This window comes from Colletotrichum abscissum (genome assembly GCF_030869225.1).
Source record: "Colletotrichum abscissum strain IMI 504890 chromosome Unknown Scaffold_5.1, whole genome shotgun sequence".
Taxonomy (NCBI): domain Eukaryota; kingdom Fungi; phylum Ascomycota; class Sordariomycetes; order Glomerellales; family Glomerellaceae; genus Colletotrichum; species Colletotrichum abscissum.
Window position 1 is genome coordinate 738,574 of NW_026850431.1, and position 14,578 is coordinate 753,151.

Consider the following 14,578-nt stretch of genomic DNA (forward strand, 5'->3'; position numbering starts at 1 on the left):
TAAAGTAACAAGGAACAGAACACACTCGAGACCGATTCTGTCGAGGGAGGGGTTGGGAACGCTGCTTCTTTTGAGATAAGAGGCCCTCAGTCCCCATCTTCAAACTAGCATGTGAAAGGGTCGTACAGTCTCGTAGTGTGCCATTACTTCATTGGCACATACCAAGAGCTCTCTAGAGAAACCAACCCCGGTCTCACCCGCTGCCCCGTCACCCGCGCGATGACCGCCATGCAGACTCTCGTCTCTTGCTGTCTGCAGTTGATACCAATCCCCCGTCCCGTCTGAAAAACGCGGCCGCGTTTCCCCCCTGCTCAGCCCTCGCTCGGCGCTGCGCCTCCCGGGGGGCTCGTGCTGTCGTGCCGCCGGCGCAACAACGTCCCGCCAGGGCCATCCACGTCTTCGGATCGGACGAAATGGCCGCCAGCTGGCGGATCGTCTGGTAAACACAGGTAAACTGACCTATGGGGGGGGGGGGGGGTTAGCTAACTACCCTACATATTTTTAACTTTTTATCCGTACACTATAGGTCAGGTTACGGGCTATATACTAAAATAGAATTTTTTTAACTTCTTTTTTTATATACTTTAAATAGAAATTATAATTATACTAAAATAGTTCCGAATCGGTTTAGGACTAATTCGAAACCTATTTAAAATAGCTTTAATAAATTCGCTAAATAATACGGGTATTTTCCCCGAACTTAAATTACTAATACTACTTTTTAACCCTTATTACCTTAATTAATAAATATAAAATAATCTTAATATATTTTAAGAATTTTATAAAAATAGTAGTCTATTTAAATAAGAAGAGGTAAGACTTTTTTTAAACTATTTTTAAATCTATTCTAAATAGGTTTAGAACCCTTTTAATAAAACTTTTAAAGTATTACCTATTTTAATTTTTACTAAAGCTATTATAAGTAGGTATTAGAACTAACGAAATAATTACCGAATTATAATATAAAAGATTATATACTATAGTTAATTAATATAGTATTTAAAAATAAGTAAAAAAGGTATTATATATTATATTAATATACGTAGTTTATATTTAAAGGATATTAAAGCGTTATAAAGAACGGTATATAATACTTTTTAAAGTCGTTCTAAACTATTTTTAAACTAATTCTAAACTTAATAGTTTTAATATAATAATACTCGTTTAGTATTTTTAAAAACTATTATATTTACCTTTTTATAAAATTAAGTTTATAAACGCTTTACGTATTATTATACTAGTAATAAAGCGTATTTATATTTTAACTAAACTTTACTTTATTAGAACTATACTTAAGTTATAAAAAATATAGCTAAGGATATTACCTTTATACGTAAACGTATCTATAGGATATTATTAAAAAAAAGAGTAATTATATAAGTTTTTTAAATCGATTCCGAACTAGTTTAGAAGTAGTCCTTATTAATTATTTTTATAAGTAGGTAAAGGCATAGCTTAAATAATTCGAAATAAGTACTTTTTATACCCTATTTTATAAAGATTGTAATATAGAGGTTATTAATAATTAATATAGTATATATATATTTTCCTAAACCGATTCGTAACCTATTTAAAACTAATTCCGAATCTTTTTAATATATTCTTAGTACTTAATTACTTACTATATAGTGTATTTATAGGAATTTATATAGTAATAGCGAAAACTATTATATTAGATTTTTTTTAATTAAATACTAAGCTTATTTATTTTTAATACGCTCTATATTATAGGGAGAAGAGGTTAATATAATAAGAAGAGATAAGTATTACCTTTTTATAAGTAATAAGTAAAAATTACGATATTATAATAAGCTAGTTCTAAATCTATTCTAAATATATTCCGAAGTAATTCTAATATAATTTAGATATAAATTATGTTATCTTAGAAGAAATTCTCTAAATATTATATTTAGTAAAATAGAACTATTAGGTACTAGTTAATATTACTATAAAACTAGTAATTATTTTAACTTCTTATAGTACCTATAAGTACCCCCCTCTACTACCTACTTAAATACCTAAGAATATTTATTTAGAACTTCGGAATATTATAAAAAAGATTAGTTAACTAAAAAGCGGATTAAGTAAGGAAAACGTTCTGAATATATTTAAAATTAGTTTTTAATTATTTTTAGATATATTCTTATAATTAAAGGAGCTTACTAAGCTTTATAATAAATTCTATAGTCAGACTATTATAAAGATTTATAGTACCCTTAGTAATACCGATTAGCTTATAAATATTATATAAATATAAGAAGCTTTTTATTTTCTAATTAGGTTATCTTACTTAGCTATATAAAACGAGTATTAATATACATAAGCCCGTTATTATATTAATATAAGTATTTTATAAAACGTTAAGAACTATTTTCGAATCGACTCCGAACTTATTCTAATTTCTTTTTAGTATATTTAATATTTTGATAATAATAAGTATAATTATATTTATATTACTTTCTATTTAGAGTAAGCTAAACTTTAAAAAAAGAATACTTTTTTAACTTTCTAATTAAATATAAATTATAAGCATATTAAGGGCTATAATAAAGTTAAGGTTATTTAGGGCTAATATAACGAAGTTTCTTAAAAAGGTTCTAAAGCGATTCTAAATCTATTCTAAAACATTTCTAAACTATTTACTAACTTTTTAAATAGCTATTTTACTCCTCTAAGTCTTTATAAATATAAAGAGTACTAAGATATACTAAAGGATATACTAACTTATTTTTTAAATTCTTAAAAAGCGTTTTGGGTATATTATTTAGTAAAAATATTTTTTTAAACATAACTAGGGGTTATTAAGTATTATTATTAACTAAGATTATAAGAACTTAATAAGTAAGTTTATAAAATCCTTTTATATAAAGTTTAAAATTAGTTTAAAACTAATTTAAAAAGGGTTCGGTTAATATTTATTACTTAATTACGATCTATAATATCGCCCCTAAGAATAGTAAGTTAAAAGATATATTCAATTTTACTTAGTCTACTTTTATTATAATATTAAAAAATACGTTCTAAAAGATCGCTCCCTAGACTTAAAATAGAATTAAATAAGGAGTATTTTACTCTATTAATTAAAAGAGGACTACTTTTTATTATATAGTTAATTACGAGGTAAAGTAATTCGGAACTTATTTAGAAAAGGTTTATAACTAATTCGGAATCGATACTAAGTAATTTATTAATCTTATTTTAAGCTTAATATAAATCCTAGAGGAATATTATAGCTAAACTTAATTAGACTTATTTATAAATACTTTTTAAAAATTAAGATAAGTTTTATACTTATACTAATATTATAAAAGCCCTCTATTAAGCTTTATATATATAAAGTAATCGTTTCGTCCTATTATTAATTTATATTTAAAAATAGGTCGGAATCTTTTTAAAACTAATTTAAAACTAATTATTATATTTAGATTTAGGGAATATAATAAATACTTTTTTAAATAAGATATAATTTTTTTAAAATTAGGTATTTGCTTTACTTAGTAAGATATATTTATTATTAAAAAATATTGTACTTTAGCTAGTTATTTAAGTATAAACCCCTTAGAACTATTTATAACTAAATTTAGAACTAATTCTAAACTAGTTTAGGAGTAAAACGTTAACGTTATTTAGAATAATAAGAACTAGCTCTATATAAATAGGATATAGGGGCTTATTAGTAATTTATTAAATTATTATTTTGTAATTCTTTAAGTCTAGTACTTTTTAATATAAGTTTACGTAGCTAATTAAGGTCTTAGAATTAGTCGTAGGTATAATAAAGAGTATAAAATCTATCCCTAAGCCCTTTAGAACTCTTTTTAAATAGATTACGAGGTCTTTCCTAAGTAACTTTTTTTGTATTATTTATTAAGATTTACGTCGTATATTTATAATAAATTTATAAAACGACGTTATTTAAAGTTAAAATAAGGATATTACTAAGCGTTATACTTTATTAAATATTTAAAAAAAGGAGCTACGTTTAGAAATAAGCTAATTAGAGTTTAAAAAAAGGAGATTACGGTTATAAGAACTATAATAAAGATTTTAAAAATAGTTTAGAATCGATTCCGAATTACTTTAGACTATATTCCTCCTTATTTTATAACAATTCTTAATAATAATATAATATAAAAACTAAAAACTGAAGTTTAAATATAATATATATATATATTAAATATATTATATATATTTAACAAAGTTATAGTTATTTAATAATATAATATATTTTATAATTATATATTAAGTATTTCGCTTATAATACTTTTTATTAATATACTTAATAAAAATAATTAAATAATAATATAATATAATATAATTATTACTTTAGTTATGTTTTTAAGTTTTAAATAATTTAACATTATTTTAATATATATTAGATTTAGTATTTAGTATACGTATTACGATTTAAATAATATTTTAATATTATTATTTAAAACTATTTAGTTTATAATATTATAAAGAAATTAAGACCTATATATTATTATATTTTTATTTTTATTATTTTAATTACTCATACTATTAAGTATTATTTAATATAAAGTAAATAGTATTATATAAATAATATATAATTACTTATAATAATAAATGGGTTTTATAATAATAATAAAGATAGATAAATATATATATATATATATATATATATATATATATATTAATACTATATAATCGATATTAAGACCTACCCGAGTAGTTAGTAAAAGTAGCATATATATATAAATATATATAATAATAAAAATATAAATAATAAATATAATAATTATAACTTTAATTATATTATATTTTGTAAGATATTCTAAAAGCTAAAGGAAATAATACTACTTTAAAATAAGTAAATATATATTTAATAATAATATAACTATAAATAATACCTATATTTTAACATAAGACTTCTATATTTAATAATATTAATAAAAAGTTAAATAATAATAATTTTCTATAAAATAATATATCATTCTTTAATAATAATATAAATAGATATATAAATATTACTTATTATTAAAATATTCTTTATTATATTAGTCTTATTTTAAAACTTAGTTAATTAAAATAAATATTATAAATATATATATTATATATAAAGTTTATATTTTAATTAAGATAAAATAAAAAGTAAACTAATATTTGTTATATATTAAAACTTTAATTTTATAATATAATAATAAAATATAGAAGTAGTTTTAAATCCGTTCTATATTAGTTCTAAATTAATACTAAGAAACTACTTATAATAAGTATTTTTTAAAAGGACGAAAGTATAAACTACTAAACTAATTCTAAACTATTCTTAAAACGATACTAAACTAGTTCTAAATTACTTATTATTATTTTTATCTTTAGCCTTAGTATTATCTTTAACCTTAGTATTTTCCGTATTATTATTATTATCTTTATTTATAATATTATTAAAATCGATTATAATAAGATTTTTCTAAATAAAAATATTTTTAAAAAAAGAAGTAATAACTTCTTTTTTTTTTACCTCCTCCTTAACTTAAAAGAACTTTTACTAAAACTAATAAAAACTATTAAACTAAGAGGGGGGGTAAGCTAAATAATTTAGAATTAGTTTATAATTAGTTCTAAACTAGTTCTAAAGTAACTTATACTTTTTTTAAAAACTATAAGAGTATTATAGCTAGCTAGTCGTAGTAAGTATATTAATAAAAGTTAAGGCTACGAGTACTAAATAAATAGTATCGTAATCGTAGATAGCTTTTTTAAAGCTATATTTATAAATCGTAAAGTAAGTAAGGCTTCGGTAATTAATTATAAGTTTATTAAAAGGGGTTTTTAATAAAAATAGCTAAAAGTAATTATAAGATCTAATACTAAATTAATTACTAAAAAAGCTATAAGAAGTCTATCCTTAAGCCCGGCTTAAGTTTATACTATATATAAGTCTCGTTTTTAAATATATCCTTTATTTATATATTTACTTAATAAGCCCCGTATCCTAATTATACGGGCTCTATATTTTAAAAAGACGGGGTCCGTATTCTTAATATACGGACTTTTTTATTTTTTATTATTATATAACTTATCTTATAATTCTTTCGTTTTATAAAAGTTACCTTATATTTTTATATTCTTATATATATAATATACCGTAGTTATTATAAGCCTACGGGGCGGGCCCTAGTCTTAGTTATATATATTAAGTCGTAATATTAAGTCTCTTTTTTAAAGGTTTAGTCCCGTAGACTTATAAGTAGGTTATTTATTCTTAAGTTAGGGATTTATTAAGTATACTTTTTTAAAATATACTAATATAATATTAAGTCGTATTAAAAAACGTTTATTAAATAACTCTATTTCTAAGCTTTGTTTAGCTTATAATAACGTATTTAATCGTTTTAGTTCTAACGACGTAATACTTTATACTTAATATTTCTATATAAAATGCGCATATTATATAATTAAGGGGTTAAAGACTTATTAAAATTATAAAAATTTAAAGCGTCCTTATAACGGTCTTATTATTACGTTAAGTTATAAGTATCGTTATGGGCTTATTATTTATAGTTATTAATATTTTCATAATAAAAAGGCTAAGTAACTAGTATTAAGATTTAGAATAAAAAAAAGAAGAGGCTAGTAATACCTTATTTAATTTTTATATAGAGCTCGCTCGGATTTAGTCCGAGATTATAAAAATAACTAATTATTTAGCCCGTATTCGGACTATTTAAAAAAAAGTAAAAGAGTAATATATTAAAACTTTTACTTAAAGTATATAAGAGTTAAAAAAAGAGGATCGCGTTCTTTTTATATTAAATACTTATAAATAATAAGTAATAAGCGACCTTTAAGTAGCGGGTATTTTTAACGATATTAACTAGACTTTTTTTAAGATTAGTAACGAGTTCGCCTCCCTAAGGCCGTTAGTATCGAACGCTAACGTTCCTAAGTATCGTAATAATCCTATAAGAGTTCTTAAGAATATTAAAGGTTCGTAATAGGTTCCTATATATTTTTTTTATATTTATAGCCTTCCTATTTAATGAGGTATTCCTTCTTATTATCCTTTATTTTATAGTTAATAATTTTTTTAACTTCGTATTTTAATTAGTTTAGTTTAATAATAATATAATCTTCTATATATAAACCTCTCGGTATAAGTTCGAGTAGTAAGATATAAAAAACGGGATAGTATCGTATTATATTTAGTAATTTTAATTCGTAATTAACTAGTAAGACTTTTTTAATAATTTTAAAAGGTCTAAGTTTTTTATAGTTTAGTTTATTATTTAGTTATTTTATTTTAATATTATAATAAAAGAGATAGGTATTATCCCCTTTTTTTAAGGATAGTTCTCTAATCCTTAATCTATCCGCGCTTTTTTTTATATACTATTATACGAACTCGGGGTTTATTAATGCTTATTTATAGATCTTTTTAAGCTTTTTTACGTTTACTACGGCTTTTATAACCTATAGTCCTTATTATACTTCTCCGTATATTATTAATTAAAATCCGTAATTAAGGTAAAACAGAGATTTTTTTATATTTTTACTAACTATATTATTATATACGAACTAAGCTATTAATAAAAGTGCTACTTAATTATCTTAGTTATAATTTATATAGTAACGAAAGTATATCTCGAGGATTTAATTAATCCTTTTTATTTATTTATCAGTTTATAAATAAAATAATATCGATAGTTTATAGTCTATACTAAGTTACGAAATTAGAGATTTCTAAAACTTCGAAGTAAATAGCTTATTTTTATTAGAAATAATTTTTTTTAGTAAACCGTAGTTTAAGAATATAACCTTAGTAAATACGTATACTAGGTCTTTTATAGTACTAGATTTTTTATAAGGAATAAAGTAAGTAAACTTAGTAAGTCGGTTAATTATAACTAAAATACTATTATATTATACTTTAATAAATAGTTCTCTAAATTTTAGTAGTTTAATAATAAAGTCCTATATAATTAATTACTATACTTTTATTAGTAGTTATAGTAGTTATAGCTCGTTATATAGTTTATACGGACTATTTTTATTTTTTTTATAGGTCGTATAGTTTTTAATTATTTCTATAATTTTAGTACGTATAACGGATTTATTATAATATTAATAAATCCGTTTTTACGTTTTAATAACTCCTTAATAACCATATACTAATATATTATAAATTTCTATAATAAGCTTAAGGGTTATTTTTTTAATTAGGCTAATATTAATCCTTTTAATTATTATAAAAAGCTTCGTAATTAATATAAAGCTACTATCCTTTTTTTATTTAAAAATAACTTATATTTTTTTAAGGACCGCGACTTTATAATTAGGTTTTTTATTAAGAGCGTCTATTCTACTATTTTCCAAACTTTTTTAATAAATAATTCGAAAGTTATATTTAAATAAGAACTCGCTCTATTTAATTTATCGTTTATTTAAATTCTTATTTATTATAAAGTTTGTAAGGTTCTTATAGTTTATATAAACTATAACTTCGTACTTAGTTCTAGATAATTATAATCTCTATTCTTAAAATACTTCGATAATTACTATTAGTTCTTTATTATAAATTTACTAATTTAATTCTATTCTATAAAATATTTTAGAATAAAAATAATATAAATAAAGCTTTTTTTATTTATTTCGTTATTTTAAAACCGCTTTTATAATAAAATTTAAGGTATCGGTCTCGACTTTAAAAAGTTTTTAAAGGTCTAGGATTATAATAACTAGTTCGGAAATAATTATATTTTTAATTTTAATAAATACTTCTTTATACTTAGGATCCTAAACGAAGGGGGTATTTTTTTATATTAAATTATTAAGGGGTCTAATTATATTAGTATAGTCCTTAAGGAATCGTTAGTAAAAATTAATAAATTTTAAGAATTTTTATACGTCCTTAACGTTTTATAGTATAGGCTAGTCCCTAATTATTTCTACTTTTAATATTTATATATAGATTTATTTTAGTATAATAGTATATTTAAAAAAGTTTATTTTCTATACGTAGAATTCGTACTTAGAGGGTTCGGTATATAGCTTAGTATTTTAGAGCTTTTAGAATACTATATAAATATATTTTTTATATATTTTAAGGTTAGGGAAGAAGATAAGAATATTATTAATATAAATAATAATAAAAATATTAACGTACTCCCGGAGTACGTAGTTAACTATTATTTAAAAAGTTACTAAAGTATTAATAAGTTCGAAGGGTATAATAAAATACTCAAAGAGTCTTTTACGAGTTCGGAATACTATCTTCTACTTATCTCTTTTTTTAATCCGAATTTAGTTAAATACTTTTTTAAAATTTATAGTAATAAATTAGTTAGTTCTATAAAATAAATTTCTAAGCTTAGTAATAAGTAGTAAGGGGTAGTAATTCTTCTTTATAATTTTATTAAGTCTCTTATAATTAATAATAAGTTTTAATTTTCTACCCTTTTTTAGTATAAAGAATAAGGAGAATCTAGCGAGAGAATTTAATAGTTAAATATATCCCTTTTTAAGTTTCTTATTAATATATTTATTAAAGTACTCTTATTCTTCTTAATTTATTAAATATATTAAATAGAACCCGGGTTATATCCCTTTTTTAAGCTCGATTTCTATATCCTAGTTACTATATTTTAATAATCCTATTTCTTTAGGTTCTATAAATAGTTTTATATATATTTAGTATTCTTTAGGTATAGTTTAGAGTTATTACGATCCCCGATCGTTAGTACTAGTTATAAACTTCCTAGAGCTTTTTACTATTTTAATAAAAGCTATATATTATATTTATTTTCGTTCTTTAGGAGTTCTTAAAAATCTATTTAAACCCTTCTTTTTAGGTCGTTTAATAACTAAATTTTCTTAGAGGATTTAGCTAGTAATTTAATTTATCTATAAGTTATACTTTTATAACTACGAGATTTTTAAAATAACGTTAATATTTTTTATTTTTATAATATCGTATTATAGTTATTCTTACTAATTATTAATATATATTAAAAAGTATACGGTTTTTTAATTAATATATTTATAGTCGTAATTAACTTATTCTCTTTTTACTATTTATAATTAATATAGGTTATTTTTTTATACTTATAATAAGTTAAGTTTATTTACTATCCTTAATAAAATATAACTTTTTTATACGCCGCTATTAATAATAGCGTTTAATCCTCGTCTATAAATATCGAGATTAATTCGTAAATATACGTCGTTATATTATTTAGTTATATATAAGAACTTTTTTTCTATTCTCGCTTTTTATTATTCTTTTATAATTAGCTTTTTTAGTTTTTTAATATACGTTTTTTTTATTAAATACTTTATTTACGTAGTTCTTATTATTCTCTCTAGGCCTTAGCTTTTTTAATATAATAAACTTAGTATTAATTATACTTATAGTCTTCTTATTCTATATATTCGCTATTAAAGTATTTTATAAAAAAGCTAGGGTCTAGGCTAAATATTACTTTATTATTATTATTAAAGCTTAGTAACGTCTAGCTAGGTAATTAGTTTTTTATATAAATATCCTTAATAAGCTTATTATCGCGTTTTTATAAATAGAAGCGACTATTTTATTTATATACGAGGTACTAAAGGTATTTATTATTTAGGTATTCTACTTAAAATAATTCCTTATAAAAGGGGTCTTTGGGGTTAAGTAGAAAGTAATCTTTATCTATATAGGGGGTTATTATAACCTTTTTACGTTCTTGAGTTCTATAGAACTAAATAGTTTAGTTATTTTCGAACGGATAAATATATTTATATTATAGTTCGTCGTCGTCCTCTTTAGAGCTAATATCGTTAATGCTAAATAGTACTTTATAATTAATCTCTATTTAAGTACGTTATTAAGTAATATTACGAAGTTCGTCCGAATTATAAAATAATTCTACTTTATTAAAATAAAAAGAACTAGTTCTTATTTTAATATTTTCTTTTTTAAAATTAAAATTAATTTTTTTTTTTTTTATAATTCCGAAGTTAAAAATTAATTTTTTAATTACTTTAATCTTATCTTCGCGCAAGAGGTCTTTAAGTTATTTTTTAATTTTATAAATAAATTTTTTATTACTATTTACTTTTTGTATTATATAAATAGACTTAGTTAGGATTTTATCTAGATCGAATCCTTTTTTAAACTTAGTAAATTATTTTTAGTTTATATAGTTTTATCGTACTATATAGACGAGGCTATTTATAATTTTTTTAATATTAGGTTTTTTTTTTTCAAATTTAAGGAGCTACTTTTTTATATTAGCTAAGCGTTTTTATTTAATTCGTTTTTTAAAAAAATAAAGTATATCTTTTATAATAGGGTTTATTTTAACCTTTTTTTTTATATTTTTATAAATTTAAGAGAGCGTAGTAATATATTTAATATTATTTTTTTAAGAGTATAGGGTCGGTAAGTAAAAATTTTTTTTTTTTTATTATTATTACTAAGGTCCTAACGGATAGTATAATATCGGATCGTCCCTTATTCTTAGGTCGCTTTAAGTATTATCCTATTTATTCTTTACTATTTTAGTAAGTAAGATAATTATTATCATAGTAAGCTATTTATAAGAGTTACTTATAGAGGGTTTCTTTATTTATAATATTAGCTCGTTTCTTTAGAATAGGTTAGTATTAAATATACTTAGGTTATTAATAATCTCTAGCTATATATCCTAGTTTATTATAGTTATAGTACTTAAAGTCCTTTTTTTAGCGAGGTTATTCCTTTTTAATAACGCTAAGGTTTATTAGTCCGTTATAATACCCTATTATAATAGTCGTTAGTTTATATTTATATTTATTATTAAGTTTAGCTCGGTTATTCTAAATATTCTATCCTTTTTATTTAAAGCGTCGTTTATAGAGTTAATTATTAATTTTAATAGTTATATTAATATAATTATAGAGTTTATTAAGTTAGTCTTAATAAGAGAGGTTATCCTTAACTTCTTTTTTTAAGCTACGATAAAAGGCTACTATAAGTACTTCGTTACCCTAATTAAGCTTAGAAATAATCTATTTAAATTTAGAAATATACTTATTAACTAACCCTTTTTATATAAGGGTTATAAGCTTTTATTTAATAATTCGTTCTTTATTAGGGTTACTAAAGGTTTTTTTAAGTTTTTTTTCGAACTCGTTATAATTATTAAAGATCTTTTTAGTATTTTTATCCTAAATATTACGTTCGTTCTTAAAGTAGTCTCTTATAAAAAGTTCGAACTAAATAAGGGTATCCTTTTTAAAAAATAAAACTACGTAATAAACTTTATTTATTTTAGTAATAAAAAAGGTCCCGTAGTAACGTAAATAGGCCCTAGTTTAAATAAGGAATCCTTAGAGAGTATCCGGGGACCCGTTATAGGGTTCTAGTTTAAAGTACTTAGCTCTAAGTATTAAAAAAGGTCGGGGCGTTATAAACTAAGTATAAAGTTATTCGTTTTTATTCTTAAGTTTAAGTATTATATTATATAATTATTAAATAGTAAATATAACTATTTTAATAAGCTACGCTATACTATTATTATTAATAGTCGATATATTTATATTATTTAGTTAGTTTTTCGAAAAGTAAACTTACTAAATAGGAGTAATTAAAATATTATAGCTAGCTAGTTATAATAAGTATATTAGTAAAAGTTAAGGTTATAAGTACTAAGTAAATAATATCGTAGTTATAAATAGCTTTTTTAAAGCTATATTTATAAGTCGTAAGGTAAGTAAGGCTTTAGTAATTAATTATAAGCTTATTAAGAGGGGTTCTTAATAAAAATAACTAAAAACGATCGTAAAATCTAATACTAAATTAATTATTAAAAAAGCTATAAGAAGTCTATCCTTAAGCCCGGCTTAAGTTTATATTATATATAAGTCTCGTTTTTAAATATATCTTTTATTTATATATTTACTTAACGGGCCCCGTATCCCGATTATACGGGCTCCGTATTTTAAAAGGACGGGGTCCGTATCCTTAGTATACGAACCTTTTTATTTCTTATTATTATATAACTTATCCTATAGTTCTTCTATTCTATAAGAGTTACCCTATGTTCTTATACTCCTATATATATAGTATATTATAGCCGCCGTAAGCTTACGGGGCGGGCCCTGGTTTTAGTTATATATATTAAGTCGTAATAAAGAGGTATATTTAAACTTAGTATTTATATTAGTAATACGACGCATAATAACTATATTAGGCTAAGTAAAAAGTAAGAATTAATTTAAAATAGGCTAAGAATTACTTTAAAATTACTTATAACTTTTTTACCTTTTTTATTACGTATAAGGACCTTTAAGAAGGAAATAGGAGATCTAACCTTTTTTTTTTTAAAAAGAGTAAAAAGGGGGCTACGGACCTTATAGTTCTTATAGACCTTCTTTAGCTTATTATAAAAAGCTAGATAAATAATTAGTTAACTAATTCTAAACTAGTTCTTAACTAGTTCCGAAATAGTTCTAAACTACTTATTTAAAGCCTTATTATTTATATTAATAGAGTTAGTACTTATTTTATAGCTCTTAATACGTATTAGGATATTATTAACTTTATATTTATAAATATAAGTACGAAGATTACTTTTAGAAATAAATTAAGTTTTTTAAGAATTTAAAATTAGTTTAGAATTAGTTCCGAATTATTTAAGAATTACTTATAGTTATATAAGTAACCTTTTTATTATTAACTAAGAATTTATAATATACTTTACTAAGTATAAGCTTAATTTTATTATTTTAAATAATTCTAAATTAGTTCTAAACTAGTCCTAAACTAGTTCTTAATTATATACCTTATTATATTTAAAAAAAGGTAGGTTCTTATAGCGGATAGGATTACTTTTAGGGCTAAGAATACTTAGATAATAGTCTTAATACGCTTCTTATTTAAAATTAGTTCTAAACTAGTTTAAAAATAATTATAAAATACTTTTAAAAAATATAACTTACTAAATACTTATAAAAGATTATAATAAATAGAATTAATTTAGAACTAGTTATAAATTAATTAGGGAATAAAAAAATAAATTAATAACCCTCTTTATAAAAGGCTTAATATAAATAGGTAACGAATAGGATACGAAGCTAATAAGGGTATAATAAGGGCTACTTATATAATAAGATAAGAAGTATATAATTAGTAATATAGGTTATAATTAATAAAAGTAGTTTATACTTAGCTAAGGATTTTCTAACTAATTAAAAATCTGCTTAGCTAGTCCTACGGTAATTAAACTAGTTAATTAGAAAATTAGTTAAGTTACGTCCTTTTTCCTATAGTTAGGTTAGGTAACCGGGGGGGCCATAGGTCAGTTTACCTGTGTTCACGATCGTCTGTCTCGCTGAGTCTCTTTTTAACTTTCTTGTTCAGACGACTCAGGTTCACTGTCTCTCCGGAACACATACGGCACGTCGCGCACCCAGAACCACGGGCACGCCGCACACTGACCCTGGCAACCCTCGAAATGCGCGCACCCGAGATGAGGAGAACCTTAGTTTATTGAAGCTTGAGGAGTTGGAGGGAGCTAAAACCCGTCGGACTGCAACTACAATACGTTTAGACACCGGCGCTAGGGCATAGGGCAGATACCAGCGCTGCATG

General features: G+C 22.4%; 1 protein-coding gene across 1 annotated transcript; it reads left to right on the plus strand.

The window, feature by feature from the left end:
- Positions 1-14,299: 14,299 nt before the first annotated feature.
- On the plus strand, positions 14,300-14,557 carry CABS01_02752 (uncharacterized protein; the record flags this gene model as incomplete). Its single annotated transcript, XM_060536130.1, has 1 exon — positions 14,300-14,557. A coding segment is annotated over one exon (258 nt), but the record flags the coding sequence as incomplete, so codon positions are not given.
- Between the last annotated feature and the right edge of the window lie 21 nt (positions 14,558-14,578).